Source organism: Perca fluviatilis, chromosome 3 (assembly GCF_010015445.1).
Source record: "Perca fluviatilis chromosome 3, GENO_Pfluv_1.0, whole genome shotgun sequence".
Taxonomy (NCBI): Eukaryota; Metazoa; Chordata; class Actinopteri; order Perciformes; family Percidae; genus Perca; species Perca fluviatilis.
This window is the reverse complement of record NC_053114.1, coordinates 19,009,721-19,033,853: the sequence shown is the minus strand read 5'-3', so window position 1 is coordinate 19,033,853 and position 24,133 is coordinate 19,009,721. Positions and strand designations below refer to the sequence as shown.

At 41.0% G+C, this 24,133-nt stretch overlaps 2 protein-coding genes across 2 annotated transcripts; one reads left to right on the top strand and one right to left on the bottom strand.

Moving 5' to 3' along the window:
* Positions 1-4,616: 4,616 nt before the first annotated feature.
* LOC120555913 (serine protease 23-like) lies at positions 4,617-7,956 on the top strand. The gene is made up of 2 exons (XM_039795104.1): positions 4,617-5,011; positions 5,779-7,956. The coding sequence occupies exons 1-2, from the start codon at positions 4,986-4,988 to the stop codon at positions 6,959-6,961; spliced, it is 1,209 nt and encodes a 402-aa protein (XP_039651038.1). The 5' UTR covers positions 4,617-4,985; the 3' UTR covers positions 6,962-7,956.
* A 1,925-nt stretch (positions 7,957-9,881) lies between these two features.
* On the bottom strand, positions 9,882-23,377 carry tmem39a (transmembrane protein 39A). The gene is made up of 9 exons (XM_039795102.1): positions 23,092-23,377; positions 18,184-18,400; positions 16,655-16,877; positions 15,734-15,817; positions 15,458-15,612; positions 13,750-14,107; positions 13,409-13,596; positions 13,176-13,296; positions 9,882-11,787 (listed from the first exon to the last, which is right to left on the bottom strand). The coding sequence occupies exons 2-9, from the start codon at positions 18,294-18,296 to the stop codon at positions 11,548-11,550; spliced, it is 1,482 nt and encodes a 493-aa protein (XP_039651036.1). The 5' UTR covers positions 18,297-18,400; positions 23,092-23,377; the 3' UTR covers positions 9,882-11,547.
* Between the last annotated feature and the right edge of the window lie 756 nt (positions 23,378-24,133).

Here is a 24,133-nt window from a genome sequence, read left to right as displayed (position 1 = left end):
GAGTCTCTCTCAAAAATCTTTTAAACTGACCTTTGTTGAGCTGAAATGAAGACAGATTCAGCAACCGCATGGCCTATTTTTCGCTTAAAATGTTTTCAGAAACATGTTTCAGTGAACTATTTTAGTACAATATGAGATCATATTCTGAACGGCTGCCATGACAGTCTGGCTTTGAATTTCCAGAGAAAACAAACCCATGTGACGCGTTCGTCCAATCAGCTGCCGGTTTTCATTTCTTGGGCAACAATACAGATTAGCGCCGCCTGCTGTTATAGAGATGTATTACGTCTCGTCTCGTCTTTTTGGTGTGTTCTGTGGCACTTTTTGGACCAACACGGGGAGACTGATCATTTTGACGGGCTGAGTGGATTTTATAACCTTTGGACAGAGCCAGGATAGCCGTTTCCCCCTGTTTTCAGTCTTTAGCCTAAAATAATCTGCCAAACTGCCTGGCTGTACAGACATAAGAGTGGTATCAACAATCTTCTCGTCTAACTCTCCTTCAGAAAGTCAATCAATGGATTTCCCAAAATGTGAAAAAAACGATTGCTTTAAAAGCCTCTGAGGGACCATCGGTCGACATTATAGTGATTGGACAACCAAATCTTTTACGCAAGTCGGTTCAACCGGACGGTCGTTGGTTGGCCTACCGAGTTAATAGATTCGGTCACCGGTTTGCGTGCCCGCGGGTTGGTGATCGCGCGTTTACTTCCCACTCCATAGTTGCTCCAAGACATGTAGCCTCTAACTGCAAAGGTCCTGCTCTCCATGTCTCTGAAATAGGCTGACATACTATTTATACACTCATACTGACCGACACTAGACTCACTTCTAACATTTAACTTAACATAACTACCAAGATGACGTGTATTTGTGTGTGATATCCATCGGTAATGTAGCCTATGAATTTCTATGTACACAATCATCCAAGATGCACGAAAAAATAAAGGCTTCTGGGATCGGTTGTTAACTCAAACTTGCCGAGAACCTAGACACCCGTTTGATTACATTAGACTCATGCAGTACCCTTGGTTACGGTCTCATTCAGTAGCCTGGTGCGCAGTCTCCTCGTGACAGCCTACCTACCATAGAGCCTGCAACATTCACTTCTCTAACATTTAACTCAACATAACTACCAAGATAACATGACGTGTATTTGTATGTGATGTACTTCCCCATCGATAATGTGTGAATTGCCATAAACACAATCATCTAAGATGCACCAGAAACAAGGCTTGGTTAATAACTCAAACTTGCCGAGAACCAAGACACCGCTTGATTACATTAGACTTCAGCGGTTGCATGGTTACATTCGTTCTCATTCAGTAGCCTGGTGCACGGTCTCCTCGTGACAGCCTACCTTCTTAACGTAACTACCAAGATCGCCTAACGTTACATGTAGCCTACTTGTACTGTATACGTTATAATTCTTTCCCCTCGCTATTGTGTGGATTTGACCAAGAACTATAGACACCGTTTGATTACATTACTCATGCGCCAGGCATGTCATTTACATAGCGTGCACCGCATTATTAAACACTTGTCATGCACAAAATACTGCAAAGTGGTAATTTTGTAAACACAAACATAGGCTACATTAAAGAGCACAATTATATCACCACCTTTTATTCCCAGAGTATTCGATGCACTGATACATTACAATGGCTCATGGGATTGGCTCTCAACGTTAGTAGTACAGCATTCAGTAACTGAGTCAACAGTCCCCGAGAACAGTCATACCGAGTAGCTCTCACCGCAACCGTTCTTCTACAACTCTTTCGGTCCAATCGTGCTGCTCGAGGTAGCCCATTTTACTGATAGATTGTACCCCGGGGGAGTCGCTAATGAGCTAGATAACTACACAAACACACAGTAGCAGAAGGAGACCAGCTACACACAACGGAGCATACACCGATCACACTCAGCTTGAGCGAAGCGCTGCCGGAACGAATGAGGTAAAAAAAACAGGAGTGAGTCGGTTCATTGACATATGCTACTCGATTCTCCCGGTTCAGTGACACGACTCGGGTTAATTAACCGGCTCTTCGGTCAGTTCGTTAACACTACCGACATTGCTTTCTTTAAGAGGCTGTAGCAGGCTGGGTTTTAAAGCTAGAGTGAAGATACGGATATCATATGAAACTAGATGACTTCCTAAGAAATCCATTGGCATCACCCATGTCACCAGCAATTCGGGAAGGGGTCTAAATATCACTCCAAGGTAGGGCTAAATCTTGGCGAGGGAAAACATATCTGGATGTAAATAGGTTATATGGATACCCATGAGCCTACCCCCATTACAGACACGCCCACTTTATGATAATCTCATGCAGTTTGGGGCAAAAAGCATGGACTTTTTCTCATATAGTATAAATGTGTTGATTTTGCCTATTCTGAAATGGTGTATTTAAATATTTCTGCATACTGGGGTCCCTAAACAGTCTTGGAATTGCATAAATGGGGTATGACTTAAAAGCTGAGACTCTTGTGGATGTGGGATCTGATCATTTTTAAATAAATTTTCAAGTGGTAAAAACATGTTAAATTGTGCAAAAAATCTCCATAACAAATGGTATCAACCTACCGTATACTTCCATCATAATGCTCTAAGCACTTATACACTCTAACCAAACCCAATGTTTATTACAGATTTATGACTAGAAAAACCTGACACAGCTGAGCAGCATCTCAAATTAATCTTCAAAATACCAGCTTTCAGATGATATTCCACTATGTGGCATATAATGTTGACCTGCTATCTCCCTCTGAAGAGCCCCTGTCCTTCCCATAAAACAGGCAAAAAATGGTTCTCAGAGGTTTAATATTTCAGTTAAAAAAACTCAGCTGCATGTAGGGAAAAATCTTCTATACCAACATAGGTAATTTAATACCTCGATTAGATATAGAACACAATATGGCATGTTTTTCTGGTAATTCAATAGTCTATATGAAATTAACACCATTACCATGTTACCATGGTAAGGCCTATTTTAGTAAACTCCTGTGTGAATTAACTTGACAAAATATTGAGTATTTTCTCATTTTATGAAGAACTTTAGAGCAAAATTAACATAACGTACAAGGATCAGATATTTCTGTAATGCAGCTCTAATTTTTGGCACTGCGGTTTTCATTACAAAGTCCACATACGAGCAATTTGCTGCAGGACAAGGAGAGATGGGTGGAGGTTGGTTAACTGTTCAGCCATGCATGAGTCCCCACTCACCACTCCTCTTGTTCTTTCTTTCTCTCCGTCTTTCTGGTGGCAGTTGAGCCTAATGAAATCATTACATAGCATAATATCAACAGCTTGCACATTTTCCGCATGGGTGGGTCAGGTAGAAATCAAACTTCCAGTCATAATAGCAGTACGGTCACCTTTGACTGTAAATGTCATATTTCAGAGAGAATAATCACAGCCTTATGATGTGAAATGAGAGAGCTTTTGTTGTGAAATAAACAGCTTGTGTGATTGCCAAGACTCATGAGGCTGATCAACCCAGTGAATTAAAGGGGGGGAAAGTGTGTTTGGGCAAAACATTGAAGTATGTGCGTTTAATGAGTACTTGGTGGCCTTTGTGGATGTGTGTGTGTGTGTGTGTGTGAGACAGAGAGGGAGAATCATGTCATGTTGCCCGATCTAAAGAATGAATGTGGGTCAGTGTTTGTGTGGCGAGTAGGTCACTGTACGGAAGTGCAACTTCTCTCTCTCTCTCTCTCTCTCTCTCTCTCTCTCTCTCTCTCTCTCACACACACACACACACACACAGTTTGACAGCCAGCACACGCCTCCGTCCAGCTGTTTTGGCCTGTTAGTAACAAAATGTCAATCGAAGTATGGCTTGTAATAAAAATCCAAATTTTAAACAATTATAAAGAGGCTACTGGATATCTGTTTTGAATGAGCATAACTTCCTAATAAATAAGCCGTTATATGTATCTGCAGACCAAATAGCTTCGCATGTGTAAATGAATTACCAACATTTATAACTACCAAGCAGAAAGGGAGTTTTCACAACCTTGTAACTCAAGTTATTCTTCTTAATGCCTTGTAACTCATATATACATTAATAAATGAGTTATTAAACATTAATAAATATATGAATTATAAACCCATTAAGATGGGGGACTTATAAGAAAGAAATACCATATTACAGTGATCAACAGAAAATAAATAAATCGTTTTCAGTTATCCACAGTAATATAGTCTGTATTTATATTTTTGAGTCATATATTGAAGAAAGAATTGCCCCTTTTCATATGCAAGTATTTGCAAGATTTCTTTGTTGAACACTGTGACTGAATCCCTTTCGGATGTTTTATTGTTCAGACAAAGTAAGCAAACTAAATCTGTCATTTTGGTTTTTGTGAACTTGCATGTTCATTGTTTACTGAAATTCTATAGAAAACAAATATATTAATTGATTCAAACCGGTTAATCGATAAAGGAAATAATTAAATGGAGCCCTTATTTAACGCGATGGATGTGTAATAGGCCTACCCAGTGCACAAAACTTTTTAAACAATTCAGACCTAATTGAATCATCGTTAACTTTATTTCCTATTGATCCGAAGAGAAAGGAGGAGGAACGGCAGTTAATTGGTAACCAGCAGCATTGATGTGATGCGTCTCATGACCGTGTCGGTGAGGATATACTCACTTTGTATATTCTCGTCGGCAGATGTGACAGTGTGAGCACAGACAGACAGACAGACAGACAGACAGACAGACAGACAGACAGACGGATAGACAGACGGACAGACCGCCTCCTCCAGCAGCGCACAATGATCCAACTCCTCCGCTGTCGACCCGGCTGCTGCCTTCAGAAAACTCCAGACTGTCACGGAATAAATAAAGTCGTCAGTTCCTGAAAAAAGCGCCGAGAAGCCTCTTTTCTTTGCAGCAGGAGTGCTCACCAGTTAAACTGCCATCGCGGGTTTTACCCTTAGTGTTCGACCACCGGCTCACCTGCAGAAGCCAAACTATGCGCTCCCAGGCTGCGGTCCCCCGGTAAGTCACCTCTATGTCCGGTTCGTCCGCACGTAACGGAAGGATTTACAGAAGTCAGAGAGGTCTGTAAGCAGCGGAAAACTTGTAAATTAAGAAATACATCTTAACTCTACTGTAAAATTGTAATGATGCAGTGCTAAATTATTATTTTCAGAAAATACCTATTCCCCTTAAAATAGCCTAAATAATCTGCCCTTACATTTATGTGTTTGGAGTTGCAAGATTCAGCTATGTCATGGTATGTGTATGACTTTATTATATCTCCGCACTCTTTTATGACACTTAATGACATATTTTAGCCTAGTCCCATATGTGTCATAAAAAAAAACGTCTTCATTACCTCTAACCCATTTACAAAACTACAGTCTATATTCAGTGCAACAAAATGTTATTCAGACATTTTTTCTTATAAGTCACCCATCTTAATGGGTTTATAATTCAAATCTTTATTCATGTTTAATAACTCATTTATTAATAAGGCAAATCCCCAGGCCACTTCAGGAATGTTTCCAGCAGTGTCTAGTTATGCCTGATCTTTGCCCTGTCGGCCATATTTACAGCATTAAAAACATGGACAGCTGCCAAATTCCAGCACTGATAAAAATAAAAAATAAAAAACTGGTGGTTGTAATTATAATTCCACGATGCTGGTTTCGGTCAGGTTCAACAAAACCACATAACTTCTGCAGAAATGTTTTGAGGTCATTGACAGTGAATGGGTCATTAGTACATAAGTTCACCTCATCTGTCCTCATGTCCATCCACAGGTTTATGTCCCTCTTATTCGTCCTCTTCCTTCCCCCTGTTTTTTCCTCCTCCTCCCGTCCCCAGTGGGTTCTACAGCGCGTCCCTGTGGTCCTCCCACAGCAGACTGAGGCTCGATCAGCCCCTCATTTCCTGTCTCCGGCCCGCTTGGAGGTCAGCTCGCCCTGTGACCCAGAATGCCACAAAAGGGCCCCTCGCCCGAGCTACTGGGACCTGCGGAGTCTTCTGGCCTATGAGACACTACACTCTGATGGTCAACTTACTGAGACCGCCATTGGGATCTACGGCTACGACCCCAGTTCTAACACCAGCCCGGCCTACGCCTCAGGGTCGTCTGGGAAGGCTGAACGGTCACATGTCAGGAGGAAGCGACAGATCTTCGGCCATGATGGGCGTTTTAGCATTGCTGGGCAGAACTTCCTGCTTAAATATCCATTCTCTGTGGCTGTCAAGCTGTCCACTGGGTGTTCTGGAACATTGGTGGGGGACCGTCATGTTCTCACAGCGGCTCATTGTGTTCATGATGGGAAAAACTATGTGAAAGGAGCCCAGAAGCTCCGGGTTGGGTTTCTAAAAACCAAGCAACGAGACACACAGGCTTCTCCCTTTTACCTTCCCTCCAACTTCACCAACCATGTTGAAGGTGGCTCTGCTCCTTACACTCCACCAACCAACGAAAAAATGAAGTTCCAGTGGATCAGAGCCAAGCGCACCCATGTGCCCAAAGGATGGATTAAAGGGAATGCCAATGACATTGGGATGGACTATGACTATGCTTTGCTTGAACTCAAGAAACCCCACAAACGCCGCCATATGAAGTTAGGAGTCAGTCCCCCAGCTCAGAGGCTGCCAGGTCGACGAGTCCACTTCTCAGGATTTGATAATGACCGTCCAGGCAAGCTGGTGTATCGGTTCTGTCGGGCTGGCGAGGAGACGTCCGACCTGCTGTACCAGCATTGTGATGCTCAGCCCGGTGCCAGCGGGTCCGGAGTCTACGCCCGGATGTGGGATGGACAGCGCCGGCGCTGGGAGCGGAAGGTGATAGGCGTGTTTTCTGGGCATCAGTGGGTGGAGCGACAAGGGGCGTCTCAGGAATTTAATGTAGCGGTGAGAATCACACCTCTCAAATACGCTCAGATCTGCTACTGGATAAAAGGAAACTTTGTGGACTGCCGAGAAGGGTAAGAGGCATACCTACGAAACCATAGGCCCGCTACATCCTCGCACATAATTCACATATTTACCCCACCACTTGTAGCGCTGATGTAACATCAATATAAACATCAACATGTTGTTTGTTGCCCCCATTCTCAGACGCCAATACCATTACTGTAAATACAGACCTGACAGATGCAAATCCACTATTGACACTATGTAAACAGGGCGTGTTCATATCATTTATGCTTAGTTTTTTTTTTTTATTACTGGGGAAAGGTCATGTGGTTTTGCGGAATAAATGCAGGCTTATCTGGTTCTCGGCACATTTGTCTAGATAACAAAGTTATCTGGAACATCCTCAGATCTGAACATGGACTAATGTAAAACAGGCCCTCAGATGGAGCAGGACTGGGAAAATGGTTTCAACATACATTCGGGCCTTTTTATTGTGCTAATACTAAAGATTGCACTGTTAAAACTCTTGTTATTCTATTGAGAATTATTTTTGTGGATGAATGTATGAGTCAGCAACCAAAGGTGCAGTTTCACTCCAAACTATCATATATTCTCTCAGTGGACACACTAGTTCTCTACCTGGTGTACTCTCTCAGCTAAATAACCTGTGCTTTCAATGAGCATTTAACTTGTTATACAGAAGGATATTAAATGACTGCAGATGCCAAGGCTGCGGATTACTTGTTATAAGAAGCACATTTTGTTGAGTGTTGTACTTTAATGCTTAGCTCCCTCTGGCGGCAAAGATAAAACATTGCAGGTGTCCAACATCATGCAGACTATATAGCCCAGGACTAAATATGCACTTTTTAATTTCTCCCTGTTTAACATTTGTGAAATTGCATTATTTGGGTTTGAAAAACTGAAGACTGTGGCGAAACGCAATGAAAAATGTGATTAGAAATAAGCAACCGAGTCACACTTGTCTTTTTATGTATGCACCAAATAACAAGGCAAATTCCTAGTAAGTGTTACTTACTTGGCAATAAATTCTTTTCTGATTCTGATTTTCTGATTCTCCGTCTGTTTAATACAACATATCCCTAACACAACACAATCTTTGTTTAAACACCATTTGTTTTATTTCAGATGTTAAAAGGCATTCTCAGAAATGTTGTGGGGAAACTGAACAGCGTAAGAAGCTGAAATATGAGGACCAGGCTCTAATGACTTCTCCAGCAGCAACACATTCAACAACTGGTTCAACCAGGAGTCTGACACTGCATACTGGGATATGGCACATAGAAAACACACTCTGCGACTCAATTTTACACTTTTTTATAAGTAACGAAGAACAGATCAACATCATTACCAACAATTTTACATAAAACTTGTCTTCAAATTTCATGTAGGCTAGGTTAGAGGACGATCAAGTACACTTCGGGGCAATGTGGTCAACAGGTGATTGAACATAAAATCTTTCCAAATCTCATTGCTCTTCTTCAGCTGTGATCGTATGGGTTTCACCAAAACAAAGAGAGGAGACTGAATGTGTGTCACTTGAGGATGACTCAACACTCATGTAAAAACTGACAGAGCAGGATTTAAAGGACATCTGAAATGTCTACTCTGTGTTATTGAGATAAGGCTGAGTTAAAAGGTGACATACAAGTACACCCGTTAAAAAAAAAAAAAGATTCAGTGATGGTGCTCAATTAGAGGCTACCAACTTTAAAGACATGTCAAGTCAACAGCAACATTCAGTTGAAGGATCATTCAACATTCAAGCGGAAATGACCACGGGCAAAACCGAAGCACCAAGGAGACAAAGCTGACCAATGAGCACGTGTATGGCATGTATGTATAATCAAAAGATTTCTCACCAGCGATCCAGATGCACACACTGGTTCATCTCAAAAGCAGTTTTCTCCACCTCATTTACACTCAACATCAAAGTTGACTGAAGCTCACGACCACATGAAATAATGATCCTCTGATTTTCTATTCCGACTTGAATCTACTGATCAAAATCAACAGAAAAGGCTTTTTATCTGAATACTGAACAGTCAATCATGCTCTGACGCTAATCTTTAATACTGCCCGAAGTTATGCACCAACTGCAGGTTGGAGCCAGTGAAGGAAAGGAGGCTCATAAAGAGGAACCCGCTTGAGAGCAAGTGAATATTTGCCAGGTGTGACTAAACAGAAAGGCAACATGCAAGGCAACCAGTTCGTAACACCATTCTGGTAACTGAGAAAACAAACTGGTAATGAGGTGACACATACAGGGCCCTATCTTGTAACCGGCATGGCGCAGCGCAAAGCCCGACGCAAGTGTCTTTGCTAGTTTAAGACCGACGCAGTTGTCAATTTCTCGTCCAGCGCCCACGTCTTTTAAACAGCCAATGCACCTGCGCCCACCTTTGCGCCCATGGGCGTGCTGGTCTTACAGGGAGGTGTGTTCAGGTGAATTCTTGGCGTATTGCTATCTTGAGGCAGCGGGAAGTGATCGCGCCACTGACTGACAAAAACCTGGTCTACAGCATTTCATTGTTATTTTAACTGCAAATTAGTAAAACGTGCATACTATGCTTGTTACACACACACAAAATATTTCGATGCAAATCTGCCATCATAATAGCAATGCGCCAAGATACAAACACGCCTGGCTTTTAAAGGGAATGGGAGAGGACACGGATTGGTTTATTGCATTTTACCCCCAAAACACACTTATGAATTAATGAAGACACCAAGTACGGCGCACGGACCCTTTTTTCCGCCGTCAAACTAGCAAAAGTGAATTTGGACACTCCCTAAACGCACCTGCGCCATGCGCTTCATGCCGTGCGCTTAGATCGTTAAAATAGGGCCCATAGTCTTTGCCCTCCAGCCTTTGATCTGCATTCATCACTGATGAAGATGTCACTATTAATACATCCTCTGCTGTCATATCTACATAAGAGTGTGACGGCAATGATACATTTCCAGTGGGAGAAGGGTTAGGTTCTGGGACGTACCAACAGACATATTTATTATTAGTCACATTTGTTGTCATCTACAGCCAATCCCTAAAGAGATGGACCGGATGTGGTAAGGCCCTTACTAGCATTATGGTTTAAGCATTTAGGCACCAAAATTGAACAAAATAACCATTGATGGGATCACCTTAGAAAACACAAATGAGTCATACGCTACATCATAGCAAGAACATTTTTAGCATGTCAAAGTGTGGTCAGACATCAGTAAGTTGACTTTAATTATCACCTGGTTACAGCAGCAGCCCTTCAAACGTTACGGTTGTTAAGTAACAACCAGGGCAGGCAGGGCTGTATGACAAGATGAAAACAGCTAGGGTCAAGCTTTTTTTTTTTGTTTAATTTTTTTTTTGTGTCCTTTAAGTTTAAAGATGCCAAATTTCAGTCCCCTCTCACTTGTTTTTATTCTGGTGTAGGTTTGTAAAGACTGGTGCTGTAACTGCCCTGATGCGAAACAAGCAGATACCGATAGCAAAAAAACGGTAACAAAAGTGAATGAGGAAGAAAACAGCATTCTCTGCAGAGGCAGTGGATAAGAGAGTTCCTAAGGTGTTTTTCCTACAGACTGATCTCAAGTCAGTTTGTAGGAAAGTTTTATTCCACGGGTGGAAGCTACTGCAGGCAGCAGTAAAAATATGTGTGACAATTTGCTGTGTTACAGGGGGTAATATGCCATACCATTTCTTGGTCAGATCAACTTATCGTGCTTGGCAACTGCACTGAGCCACAAAAAAAAAAATATTGTCCGGCACATAACCACCTCAACAAAATTATGTTTTTACACTTCAATCTTTAAATTTGTTTTTAGGAAACAGAGTTATAATTAGTTAGTTTTAGAGGTGCTGGTAGGCAGACTTTGTAATGTTGGACAGAACCAGGCTAGCTGTTTCCAGTCTTTGTGCTAACATTCAGCTAACCACCTGCATGTTGTGGCATCATATTTAATAAACAGACTCTCCACCAGTATATTCCTAAAATGTTGAAGTTTTGCTCTAAAATCACCAGTGAAATCGTGGCTTTTGTTTGTTTGTTTCATTTGGATCCCCATTAGCTTCAGCATAAGCTAAAAGCTATTCTTCCTGGTGAAGATGTTGAGAGCAGTGACAGTGTTTCCGTCCTGCTAACATTACCCCAAAGAGCTGCATCAGTTTAACTGGTTCTAGATAGAAGCTCCAAGAGCCTCAGGGTTGAACAGAACAGCCCAATCAGGATTCAGCATCTCAGATACAATCCTTTCCACTGCTCTGAATCGCTCGTCTGGTTTAACCAACTTTCGGAGGCCAAGTTCAAACTGTGATTGGCCACCGGCACTTAAAATATCTTTGGTGAAAGTCACCTCCTGGCATTCCATGACTTCCCTGTCAACAGCATAACACAACATGCTAATGTCTTCAGCGTGGTAATGCCCGGCGTAACTCGAAATAGTATACAAAATAAAAATATTCTTTTAAATAGGTATATATAAACATTGCATTAAAAATAGAACCGTATCAAAACAAGATTATGAGTTCACAGTCTGTCCCTTAACCTCCAAGCGTGAGCGCTGATCAACCCTCCGGTCCTCCACTTTACCAGACCTCCACATCCAGAGTTTGTAGGTGAGGTCTCACTGTGCCGAGCCTTTTACTGCGACTTGAGCCCCAAACTGTTGGAGGACAGAGGGTAAGAGTAGGCTTTGCCCAGCACAATACGGTCTCGGAGCAGTTTAAAAAGGACATAGTAGTTGCAGAAGAGAATAAGGCCCAGAGACAAAGTGTGGTTCCAGCGCTCAGAGCGCAGCAGAGAGTATAACTGGTACAAAACCACACTGGACTCGATCCAGATCAGCAGGTTCAGGATCCGCAATGGCTTGTGGAACAGGAACTGGAAGACCAACAGACAGGAAGAAAAGATTAGAGAAGACATTACAGAGTGTATATATAAGGTCAAAGATATAAATATTTAATATGCAGGGGGTGGAGACAATAAAACGTGCAATAAAACACTTGCATTAACTATGATTACATGGTTTCATTCACTTTGTGACAATAGAGACTATTACGTGCTGTCGCCGTATTTACGAGGTTTCATTAACTGTGATGGAGAGCGGGGGTTCGGTGAGCAGAGAGGGTTTGCAGTGGGGATGCCTTTGTTAAAGGTTTGTTGGTGAAAAACAATCTCTAAGACAACAGAATGTATGTAATTGTATGAGAAACACAATCAGCCCAAGCTGACCAATCACACATGGTATCTGCATGGCCGCTGTTGCCTGACCTGTAGTTACACTTTTTAGGAGGCACACGTCAAAAAACGGTGTTGCCTCTGAGCTAGCCTACACATGCAGCTGCCACAGGTAGAGCATAAGCCCTTAAAGAAGACCTATTATGCTTGCGGTCATATCTATGATGTTACAATGTCGGATGTTCACATTAAATGTAGCCAAATCTTCAAATAATTAGGTAAACGTATGTAAAAGCAATCCCTGCGAGTCAAAAACCTCAGATTTACCGCTCTTCTGAACGCTCCGGTTTCAACAGTTTTTTCCGTACCATGTCATACAGAGCCGGTTGTCTATATATGGTCATCTCCAGGCAGGCTCATTACATACCCTGTCATTTGTAGCTACCTGCTAACGGGAAACCTGTAATCATGGCTTCTGATGTTAATTTCTCTCCGATTTTGGGTCACATTCCTGCTATATACTCTGTTGCAGTCAGTCTCCACGGGCTGTACAGAGGCAGCAATAGCAGAGAACAGATGCAGAGACCCGGAGATTGGGAAATGCTGACTGGGCTTTTTCGAGAGGGGGGCTTAAAGAGGCGGACACTCCAACAGAGTGTCTCAGACAGAGGGTGAATACAGGTGCAGCAGCCATGGTAAGTATGAGAGAAATAAGTTTTTTGTTTGTTTGTTTTTTACATTAAAGCATGCAAACATGTTCTAGTAGAAACACAAAATACAAGTATGAACCTGAAAAGTGTATATAATAGGTCTCCTTTAACACACAAGTATAAATCAGCTTAACTCGTTAAATATGTGGCTATGTGATAAGAGTATAATTTCTGCTGAAGTTGGCAAGGGTGGTGTTTATTTCAAGTGAGGTGGTGCATTTTATGCTTGCATAGGTTGCAGGAAACCAATTCTACAACTGTGTAGTTTGTTGTATTGTTGTATTATATTGTAAAGCTGTAATTATTTCGTCCACCCTCATCACAATGAATTATGTACAAGTTACATCCACTGTCAGTATGATCTAAAGTCCAGATACTCACATAAAACCTTGCATGGGAGACATCAGAGGGCAGAGCGACATTATAGGTTCCGACCGCCTTATAAAGAGATCGACTGTGTCGTACCAACACCCCCTGAGGCCAAATGGTACTTTCTGACCACCTGCAAAACATAGCAACATCACAGTTACATCACAAACCATTAACAGTCATTTTTAAACCTCTATGTGTCTGTGTGCGTGTGTGTACTAGTGTGTGCACAAAGTGGCACTCACACATGCTGAGGTGCGTTGCTGTATGAGCCGTGCTCCAGTTTCTGCCAGCGGCCCAGGTGAGCCGCAGAGCGGTGAAGCAGGTCGCAGTAGCTGGGGGGCAGCAGCTGACTCATCAGCATCACAAACGCATTGATCCACACCATGATCAGATGCTCACATGACCAGCGCATGTCATAGTACTGGGTGCTCTATTAGAGTAAAGTGAAAGGATGGCTAAATTTACCTTAAAAAGAAAACACACACACAACTGTACGCAACATGAGGGGTAATGATGTCATGACACAACAATAAAATAAATCAATGAAATAAAAATGCAAATGAAACGACAGCTCGATACCAACCTTAACGAAGCAGAGCGGCAGAAAGGCTACATAGTAAGCACTGAACAGCGAGTTGAAAAGCACTTCCTTGATCCGCCGGTTGAAGTCGCTCTTCAGCTCCTCCACTTCTGCTCGAATCAACTCCGGTGTGTGGGAGTGTGTGTGTGGTGGGCAGGTGTGCGTAGGCATGTGCGGGGGGCTGGAAAATTGCTCCCTCAGGTTCTCACGCAACAGGAAGAGGAAGTCTCGCGGTCGAAAGATTGGGGTCTCTGTTAGGTCGGTCTGCTGGTGGTTGGCGGGGTAATCGCAGTCCGCCGGTGCCGTTTGGCTTTTCCCTCCCTCCTGATGGAAACAGCAAAGCGGGACGTACACGCCAAATCTGGCATGGAAGGAGGGCGTTGAGCAAACGAGGACAAAAGAACAGAGCAGCGCATTTTAGTTTTTCAAATGATGGCAGGATGAAATGGAAGATGTATGATGTGAAAACATCATGCATATTTAAAATGAGACACATTAAGGGAGGGTGGGTCCACAATTTCCTTTTCCATTTGCACACACATTAAACAAACAAAACAAAAAAAGTCTCACTATAACAGTATCACTGTGAATCACCTGATGAATAGCTACATGAATCATCTGTTTTTAAAACTGGTTAATATCCAGAAAGATTTAAGAAGGAAACATCTCGTTAGTTTTAGGTGTTTTACACAGTAAGTGTAGGTCTTTTCTTCCACTTTGGCACCACGACAGCAATGTGATGGTTGGTGTGTGAAAGCAATGTTTTGCATAAGATTCCGTCCCTGACCTCCTTGGCACACACAGAATCAAAACAAAACAGAAATCAAACTTGAATAGAGTTTTTAGTCACTACTTTTAGAGATGGAGGTCACCGTAACTAGGTCACCTGGGTCAGGTGTTAATATGACAGTTTGGTATTGTGGTATGGAGCGTCACTGTGCTTCAAACAAAATGCTTATCAGATCAATAAACATCTTTACCATGCAGGAATCAGGCTGCAGTCGATTATTTCTTCACATTGCACGGCAGCTGACACGGCGTGGTTTAGGTATATGTGACGACACAATGAAGTTAGCGTAGATGCTGCAATAGCATCAGTTGTGTCAGAACTGGAGATTAGTTCTTCATTGAAAGAAGAGCAAAGAATGCACAATTCCATCGAGGCTTTTCTCGATGGAAAAGACGTTTTCACTCTTCTCCTGACCGACTTTGTCAAGAGTTTGATTAGACAGATGGTTTGACCAATCACTTGCCAAGTATTACTTGAGAGTGCCTGCCCCTTTTCTAACAGTTTCTAATGTCGGCTTCTCAGATGGCTCTGTGTAACAAACCATTTGGCACTTCGGGTTAATCAATTCCTGTAACTTCTGTAAAACGGGACAATTCGACTGTACAAAGTGAAGTGTGCAGAGCGTAAAACGTAAGCAGGGTTTGAACTTCTCTATAAAAGCTCTATAGTTTTTGTGCGAAGAACCGAGTGAAACCCTAAGAATGCATTTGAGGAGAGAAAGCGTGCAATGTTATCCCAAATTGTATGAGAATTGCATCTCGTCCCTCTCTAGATGGCCTTTTGCCCTGCCTTCACATGAGGCTATTCAGAACAGGTATTAAAAAGGTATAAACATCGTTGCTTTGAGATGCGGTCGGTGACAACTTATACACATCCTGGCCTTCAGAGGGTTGGGGTTGGGGAGCGCTATTAAAGACTCACGGGTATCCCAGGAAGAGGAGGTTGAGCACAGAGTAGTTCTTGCAGAGGTTGACCAGTGTCCAGCAGAGCACCCAGCCACACATGGTCAGCAGGCTGAGCCGAGCTGCGATGAGAACCACGTAGCGGAGCAGCGATCTGCCGCTGCTCTGAGACACCTGGACGAGACACCATCACTCACAGTTACCAGAAAGACATCGGTGGGGTTGATTTCTACAGGTGCTATGTGTACTAAGATGTGTCAGCTGATTGGACGTATATACAGGTCTGTGTGTTTACCTCTGAAACTATAGTCCAAACAAGCCTCCTGGCCAACATGACAGTGATGAAGATAGCCAGGTGGTAGTCCATTAGATGAAAGTTCTGCTCAATTAGAAAAGAGAAAGAAGCTATAATTATTTTTTTCCTTGAAAACATTCATGAATTGTACATACTGAATTAGACCTAAACAATAAAAAATTGTTATGGAGATAGACAAATCAGCGTTAGTGTGTGCAGTGGCTGAACAAATGTGTCCATTTTTAAGTTTCAAGAGATCCATCAACAAAAAGAAAACATTTCAGGCTAATGTTCACCATTTTTGGTGTTTACCATTTCCATTTAAAAAAAAAAAGAAATTTGAAAAGGTTGGTTCTCATTCTCACTCCCCCCCTCATGTTGTGTTTTCTGCTCCAAGAAAATATGGTTCATTGTTAAAAAAAAAAAAAAGGTCTCTATCACAGCACATGATGTTTCCAATAATAGAAAGTATAGAGAAAAATGAAAGTGAAGGGAAAAAAAATTGCCTACAGATTGCAAAGCAGTAACTCAAAGTTAAAAAAAGAAAAACAATAAAAAGCTAAACTACAGAGTGTTTACACTACAGATGTCACTCAAGTTTTTAATATTCAAAAGTACTAATAAATAAAAAAAATTTAATTTAATTTGCTAATGGGCCGGGTCAAACTATCAATAGACGATGCTATCAAAACAAAAAACAGAGAGGCTCAGATTACAACACAGACGTCGCTCGCATAGAGAGCGTCACTTCATTCTCTGCTCAGGACACCATTACTCCCCATATCTTCTTTACATAGCAAAGATTTGTTTACTGCTATATTATTGTTTCAAAATGTCGAGAAGAGACCCTTTAAGAAAAGAAAAGGCAATGATTGCCAGTGACAACAGAGATGATTTGTGTGTGTGTGTGTGTTTTCTTACAAGCGAGGTAGAGGCAGCAGGGTGGCTGTATGGATACCACCACACCGTCCTGTAGATGTTTATGTACTGGACAAACAACGCCACCAGCAAATAAAGAAAGAGCAGGAACTCAAACAGCAGGCTGCTGTCCAACGGCAGCTCGGGAATCCTCGAGTGACGGACCGGCTCCGGAGTAATGAGGGCCGAAAGAGGGGGCGCAGACAGACCTACCGCGTTACTGCTCCTGAAAGAAGACACACAGACATAAATTCAGACAGTAGACAACGAACAATGTCTGTGTCACATCACACCTGCTGCACTTTCCTACTTCTCAAACATTAACTGCGAGAGCTCGAGTACCACCTACAAGGCTCTGCATAGATCCCTATTTTTGGAGTAAATATCATCCCAAACCAATCAGTAACCAAGTGAAATAACTCTATTAGGGCAAACTGACAGTTTTAAGAGGATAAGAGCTAACAACTGGACATTTAAACAGTCAATTTGCAACTATTTTGATGAACCGTTATGGGTAAGTTATTTTTTAAATTGTTTAAATTTAAAGTATACCCTTCGAGCATGCAGACTCGATTTGGCTGCCTGAACTAGTTTGCAGGTTTTGCTTCATTAGTCTTATAATAACTGAAATGTCAAGAAATTGTGAAAAAGGTCCATCACAGTCCAATGCGAAGTCTTCAAATGTCTTGTTTTAAACAGTCCAATGCGAAGTCTTCAAATGTCTTGTTTTAAGCAGTCCAAAACTCAAATATATAGAGTTTAAAATCTTATAAAACAAAGAAAACAAATGTTCACATGAGAAGCTGGAACCAGAGAATGTTCAATCGATAATCAAAAGATTTCTGATTAAAATTGATTAGATCGTTCAGCTCTAGGTAGAATGACCAAAACAACATTAGTTAATACTAATTTAGGAAGATTTCCTACTGAAAAAAAAATACACGCAAATAAAAGGCCGACGACGCTACAGAACTTTTTTAGCATGTCTGAATATAGTTTCTGAAACAATATCCATCTAAGTGGACAACAAAGAGCATTAAAGCCTTTTCTTTTTACAAGATCTACAGGGTAAAATGTATTGAGAATTGAAATTTGAATACATAACTATCCCTTCTATGAAATTATTGTGTTTTACTGTGGCAAGCAGAAACCATTATCTCCAAGGACGGAGCTTGTGTGCCAAATGTCTGTATCATATCAAATGTAGCAGCTTCAGGTTGTCTGATTAAGCAACAATAACTTACAGTCTCCCACTCAGGGAGGCGTTTTGATAGACTAAATATAAACTGCCTGTATGACAAAGTTTTATGCGCATTTAGCCTGAGACATGGTCGAAAGTTGACTGTTGCCCGTTTGCAAACGTGACAATAAAACGCAAAAGGCTCTCTTGTTTGTGAGCCTTTATTTAACAGAAATTCCCACCACATAAAAACAAAGGGTTGGTCTACAGACTGATCAGAGAAATTGTGGGTTATTAAGTAAAAACATTTCAATTCAGTGTAACGGGTGATGAACATATTGCGTGCGCTCACCTGCTCCTGAGGCCTATGCCATTGCCGAGGTTGCTTCCAACCAGAGTCTGCAGGGACGGCAGAGCAGAGCGACTTAGCTGCTGTCTGCTGGGACCCCTGCGACCTCCTGGCATGGTCGCCAGTTACCGTGGCAACCACGGACGCCGCCCACCAACCAACAGCCACTGGCACTCCTCCCCTTCTCGTCAATGAGCCACCATGTACCACAGCCAGACCACTGAGGAGGAAACCCGAAAGACAAGACAGAATCAGAACGAGAAAATGTACACAGATTATCAAACATAAAAGTCACACGTAGAGACGGAAAAAGAAATTTAAAATAATAAAAACTACAAGCCAACAGACCTGAGGCCTAGTCAACATTTACAGCACCCTGGAGTCAAATTAAATAGAATTTAATTTAGATGTGTACACATGTAGTAAGTAAACAGTAGTGAAGATAATTTGGGGAAGGATATTTGAGCACTGCACCGGTGCTCCAGTTTTTCCATGAGATGGATTTTCCTTTCTGATATTATTTTAAAAACTGATGTTGATTATTCTATACAAGGAGCGCGATCCACTTTAATGGAACATTTTTGCAAGACTTGTCATGTTGAAATACTGGGCTTTAGGCTAGACATATTCCACCGCCACTGTTGGTAATGAAGAATAGAGCAAACGGATCTTTAGCACTGCTGAATCATTTGGATTAAACATAGAAAACAGAGTTAAGGGGTCTCATTGAAAAAGCCAACGATGAAACTTCAGCATGAGAATCTTCTGCACTTTGAAACGTACAAACACATTCATGTTAACTCATTCACGGAGGTTTGAAGATGTAAAGATGTCAATATTGTACCATTTGTCTGTTTGGCATGGCTTTGATCAGCCTTTATCAAACCCACTACAGGTGAAAGGAATGACATGTCATCATGACATAAACTAAGTCAGCGATACATTTCAACAGTCACAAACCTGCCAGGGGTTTCCCCAGGAAACTATTTCGCAGAGGTTGTGAGCCACTCATATCCTAGTATAACTTGTTCTACAATCGGTTTAGTTTGTATAGGATAGCCTAAAAAACACACACGCACTGACTCAAGAGTACTTGGCTTTCCCCGTGGAGGTTTCACTTCTTCAAAAAAAGATCCACTTATCACCACTGCTACCAAATCAGAGAACCATCCCAAAAGCCTTCCTGGTGGCACCACAGAGCCGTCACCAAATCTACAACTACCCAGAGTAGTTGGCCCTTTTATATGCAGACTGCCTGCTGAAGCTCGTATTGGGAAAACAATTGCCTGGAGGTGTTTGCAGAGGCAAGGACAAATTGCTAAGTGTACGTCTAGATGAAATGACTGATGAGGGGTATTCATTCAATAATGAACGCATCTTTTGAGGCATTTACATCAGTGCTAGAACTGTCAGCGGACACTTTATACGGAATATTTTCACTGTGTTCATTGAGACTGTCAAATACTATACCTGACATCCTGTCAGCCAAAACACGACCTGAGGAAGATACCTGAACTTCTTCTCAGCTCCCAGACTATAAGTACAAATGTATCAGTGTTTGGATAATTCATAAATGCTGGTAATAGGCTTTTTTCACACCCTATCATAGCAGGAAAAGCACAGGTGTAACTAATAAAATTAACGACGGCTCATCTCTATTTCAGCTACGCCATTGTGAGCCAGCATGAACAATACTTTTTTTTAGGCCTTTATTGACATGACAGCTGAAGAAATTAAAAGGGGAGAGAGAGGGGGGGGGGGATGATATGCAGCAAAGGGCCGCAGGTCGGAGTCGAGCCCGGGTCCGCTGCGTCGAGGAGTACGCCTCTATATATGGGCGCCCACTATACCAACTGAGCTATCCGGGCGCCCAGCATGAACAATACTCTTGACACGCCGAAATGGCACGCAGCCATTAGCCTAATTATGTTGTTGTTATTATTAGAATACACCGGGACTTCTACAACACGTCAAACCAGCTGTTGTTAGTAAGACTAATTAGCTCTTACTTTGTCTCACTCTCAAAACATTTTCACACTCATTTCCTTATCATAGACATGTAAACACGTATAGTCCAGCTGTGGAAGGTTATGAATAATTTATTGTAAAGATGACCTGCTTAGTGATTTTTTTTCTCAACACTTTTGGTTCATACTAAAAAAAAAAAAAGATATCTTTTTTTATTTACACTGTCATTCTATTTTTTTTATCAATACACTGTGTAGTGCTACAACACGGCTGTTTGGTTGTTATGGTTAATTATTATGTTAATTTAAAGTTTTAATGTTAAAAATAGGAAACATAATAAAAAGGTCTAGAACCTTGTTAATGAGAGACAGTTGGCCTGAAGATACCCCCATAGTCTAATTATTTGATTTACATGTTTGTATGTTATTAACAATAAATAGAAGACAGACAGGAATAGGATAAAAAGGTACCATATCAATGTATGGTGATTTGTTTGTTACAAGTTGGTATGACACAGCAAGTTGATTTGTTGCATTTGTTGTAGCTGAGAGGACTACAACCAACAATTATTTCCATTATCGATTAATCTGCCAATTATTTTCTTGATTCATCAATAATGAGGAGTTTTATCTCTAAAATGTTTGAAAATAGTTACAATGTCCAACATGATTTATTCAAATTACTTGTTATATCTGTACAAAACTTACAGAAATGTTCCGTTTGCTATCATATGTGACAAAGAAAAGCAACACATCCTCATGTGGGAGAAATTGGAACCGATTTATCAATTATCAAAACAGTTGACGATTCATTTCCTGTCATTTGGCTAACTGATTAATCTAAAAGATAACAAACCCATCATGTTGCGGAAATGTATATTTGATACATGGTAGCTCTCCAAACTTTTAACTTGCTGGCTAAAAAAAAAAAAAAAAAAAAGACTACTAGATAGAAATAGAAACTACTTTGGTCAATGATTCATAATTTGGCAAAAGTGCCCAAAACAATTTGGTTGCAGCTTCTCAAATGTGTTCCTACTCTTTTATCGTATTTCATTGTAAATGGGATAATTTTGGATTTCTGGTCGGGCAAAACAAGCAATTTAAAGATGTCACTTGGACTCAGAAAACTTGTAAATGACATTTTCCCAATATTATAGGACACTTTGAGAAAACGACTTAATTTATCCAGAAAATAAGCATCAGATTAATCTACAATGTAGGCTAAGTAATTAAGAAGCAAAATAAGTCCCATCTGTGCCTGTGTAGTTGTAACTGAACGCCATAAAATACTACTGTATCATTTTTTCTTATCATCACTGCTCAGTGGGTTATAGTCCCACCCCGCTTCATCAGCCAGTGATAGGCTCCTAAAACAAAACACAAACCAGAGCCAGATAACATCCAACCTCCGTGTGTATCAACATTTCCTTCATGCTCAGAACCACGATGGAGATGATAGTAGAGCATGCTCTGTGGCCAGTCTGCAGCGCCAATATTAATGAATCTTCAACAGGAAACAGCCGTTGACACACACACACACACACACACACACACACACACACACACACACACACACACAGTCTCCTTAACAGAAAAGTAAAGTCATCACACTCACACACACACAATTACACATTGTCTCCTTAACAGAAAAGTAAAGAGTCATCACTCTCTCACTCACACACACACACACTCACACACACACACACACACACACACACACACACACACACACACACACACACACACACACACACACTATAGTTGAAAGTCGAAAGTGAAAACAGGAACTGTGAACTAGAAAATGAACTACAGTGGAGGGATTGCAGGATAGTATTTTGTGGAGAAGGACACGCTTATAGTTTTCCTCTTAACTTAAGTCCTTTTAAAAAAAGTGTTCAAAAGCAGTGTGGGGGGGAATTAACTAAGTACATGTTACTCAAGTAGCTACTGTACTTAAGTACAAATTCAAGGTACTTGTACTTTAGTTGAGTATTTTCATTTTAGGCTACTTTATCCTTTTACTCCACTACATCCCAGAGACAAATGTTGTACATCTTACTACACTACATTTGTCTCATAGTTTGTTGTTTTCATCCTCTTCCTGTCCAGTGAAAACCACACATCTCCAATGAATGTTTGTGATAAACTGAAGAACAATTTGAATAAACTACTAAAAAAAAAAAGCCATTTGGATGAAAGGCATCGTCACAAAGCTGAAAACAGGGATGTTTTTCTAAACTCATGAAAAGTAGGCTTTAAACGTGGTTCTCACAGAACAGCGATGTTACAACAATGTGATGCGTTGCTGTAGATTAAACAGTATACAAGGACGTAAAATTAGCACAACCTTAAACCTAACGTTACAGCAGTAAAACGCAACATACACATGCATAATAGTAATATTAATCCACAAACATCACCTATAATGTAAACCACTGCCAGAGAACATTTTACTGCACAGTGAGTAGGTCTACTTTTACTTTTTGATACCTTAGCTAAGTAGTTACCTTTTTTTATACTTAAGTAAGGTTTGAATGCAGGACTTGTAATGTTAACGTACATGTAACATTAGTGGAGTATTAGCTAGTGCGTTACTTAACAATTAAAAAGGATCTGAATACTTTTTTTGCCACTGTTAACAGGCGACTAACCAGGGTGAGAAACGTATGTTTAGCTAAAATAAGGCTGTGTTGGGCTGACGTCTATGTTAGACTGTGTTTTTGTTGTTGTTGCAAAGACTTGCTAAGACATGCACTGAAGCAGCCTGTCTGAATCGTGACACCAGGTAGCAGCGTTGTCATGTTACACACATTGAAACTTGTGAGCGCACTTTAACAAACGTTAAAACATTAAGATGTAAGCTTGTAGGTAACGCTAGCTTTTTTTTGTTTTTAGCCAAGACAGTTTTTCATTAAATCTCCGTAAAGCCATCGTTACTCACACAACACACGGGGGGGAGAAGTGAACAAGGATGCATCAGTCAGTTATGTGGCTTCCAGCCTGACGAGTCCAGACAGCACCTAGCATTTTCTCCGCCTTCCAGCTTCAATATTCCCGGTTGCACTGGTGTGGCGACGGGCTACGACAAGGCTGGAGGGTCGCTTTCTCTCCGGGTGAACGCATAAAAACGGCTTTAAAAGTTAGCCCCGGGCTTCAGAAGCAACAGTGTAAATGCGTTGCACAGAAACCGACGTGGCAAACCCGCACCGCCTCTCTCTGCTACGTCATCAGCGAGCGACTTAACACAAAACTACTGCACAGTCGCAGTTTGACCATTGACATATATAAGAGTTTGACCATAGAGTCTGTATATAAATATATTCTACTAGCTAGTTCGACCAAACAAACGGTTGTTTCGAGTCTTCTTCTTCCTTTTATTTAATCGACTTGCATGTTTTTATTAGAGACGGTTTAATATTGAATCTCTGATTTTATTCACGATCGTATTAATTATTAATAAAGTGTATTCATTTATTTTCACTAGCAAATTTCTAATTAACCAAATTACCAATGTTGCCTAATTCTTCTTTTCACTTCAAGTGCTGCGGTATTTACATTAAACATCAAACACAAAACATCACATTACACTCATTGTACGTGTAGCCTACTTTACCGAGTATGTCATGTTATGTTATGTAATGTAATGTTATTACAACAGCCTACTTCTAATCTACTACACTCTGGAGGCAAATATTGTACATAACTGAACTACATTTATTTGTTTTATAGGCTACTATTTACTTATGATTATTAATACAAAATATAAATCAACTATACATTATGATATAGTTTTTTTTTGTTGTTGTTTAAGCTACCGAACAGTAGATCTAAAGTCAGGCCCACATTAACCAGCTGCGACATTAAACAGATATTTTGATTCTACAGCTATTATACTTTTCCTTAAGTAAGATTTTACATGCAGGACATTTACTTGTAACAGATTATTTTTACACTAGTATATTGCTACTTTCATAACTACTACT

Coding starts and splice junctions, on each gene's coding strand:
- LOC120555913 (XM_039795104.1), top strand. CDS start 4,986: ATGCGCTCCCAGGCTGCGGTCCCCCG. Junction 5,012..5,778: donor TCCCAGGCTGCGGTCCCCCG/GTAAGTCACCTC, acceptor GTCCATCCACAG/GTTTATGTCCCTCTTATTCG.
- tmem39a (XM_039795102.1), bottom strand. CDS start 18,296: ATGCCAGGAGGTCGCAGGGGTCCCAGCAGACAGCAGCTAAGTCGCTCT. Junction 14,108..15,457: donor CTCCTCTTCCTGGGATACCC/GTGAGTCTTTAA, acceptor CTTCCATGCCAG/ATTTGGCGTGTACGTCCCGC. Junction 11,788..13,175: donor TCTCCCATGCAAGGTTTTAT/GTGAGTATCTGG, acceptor TTGGTCTTCCAG/TTCCTGTTCCACAAGCCATT.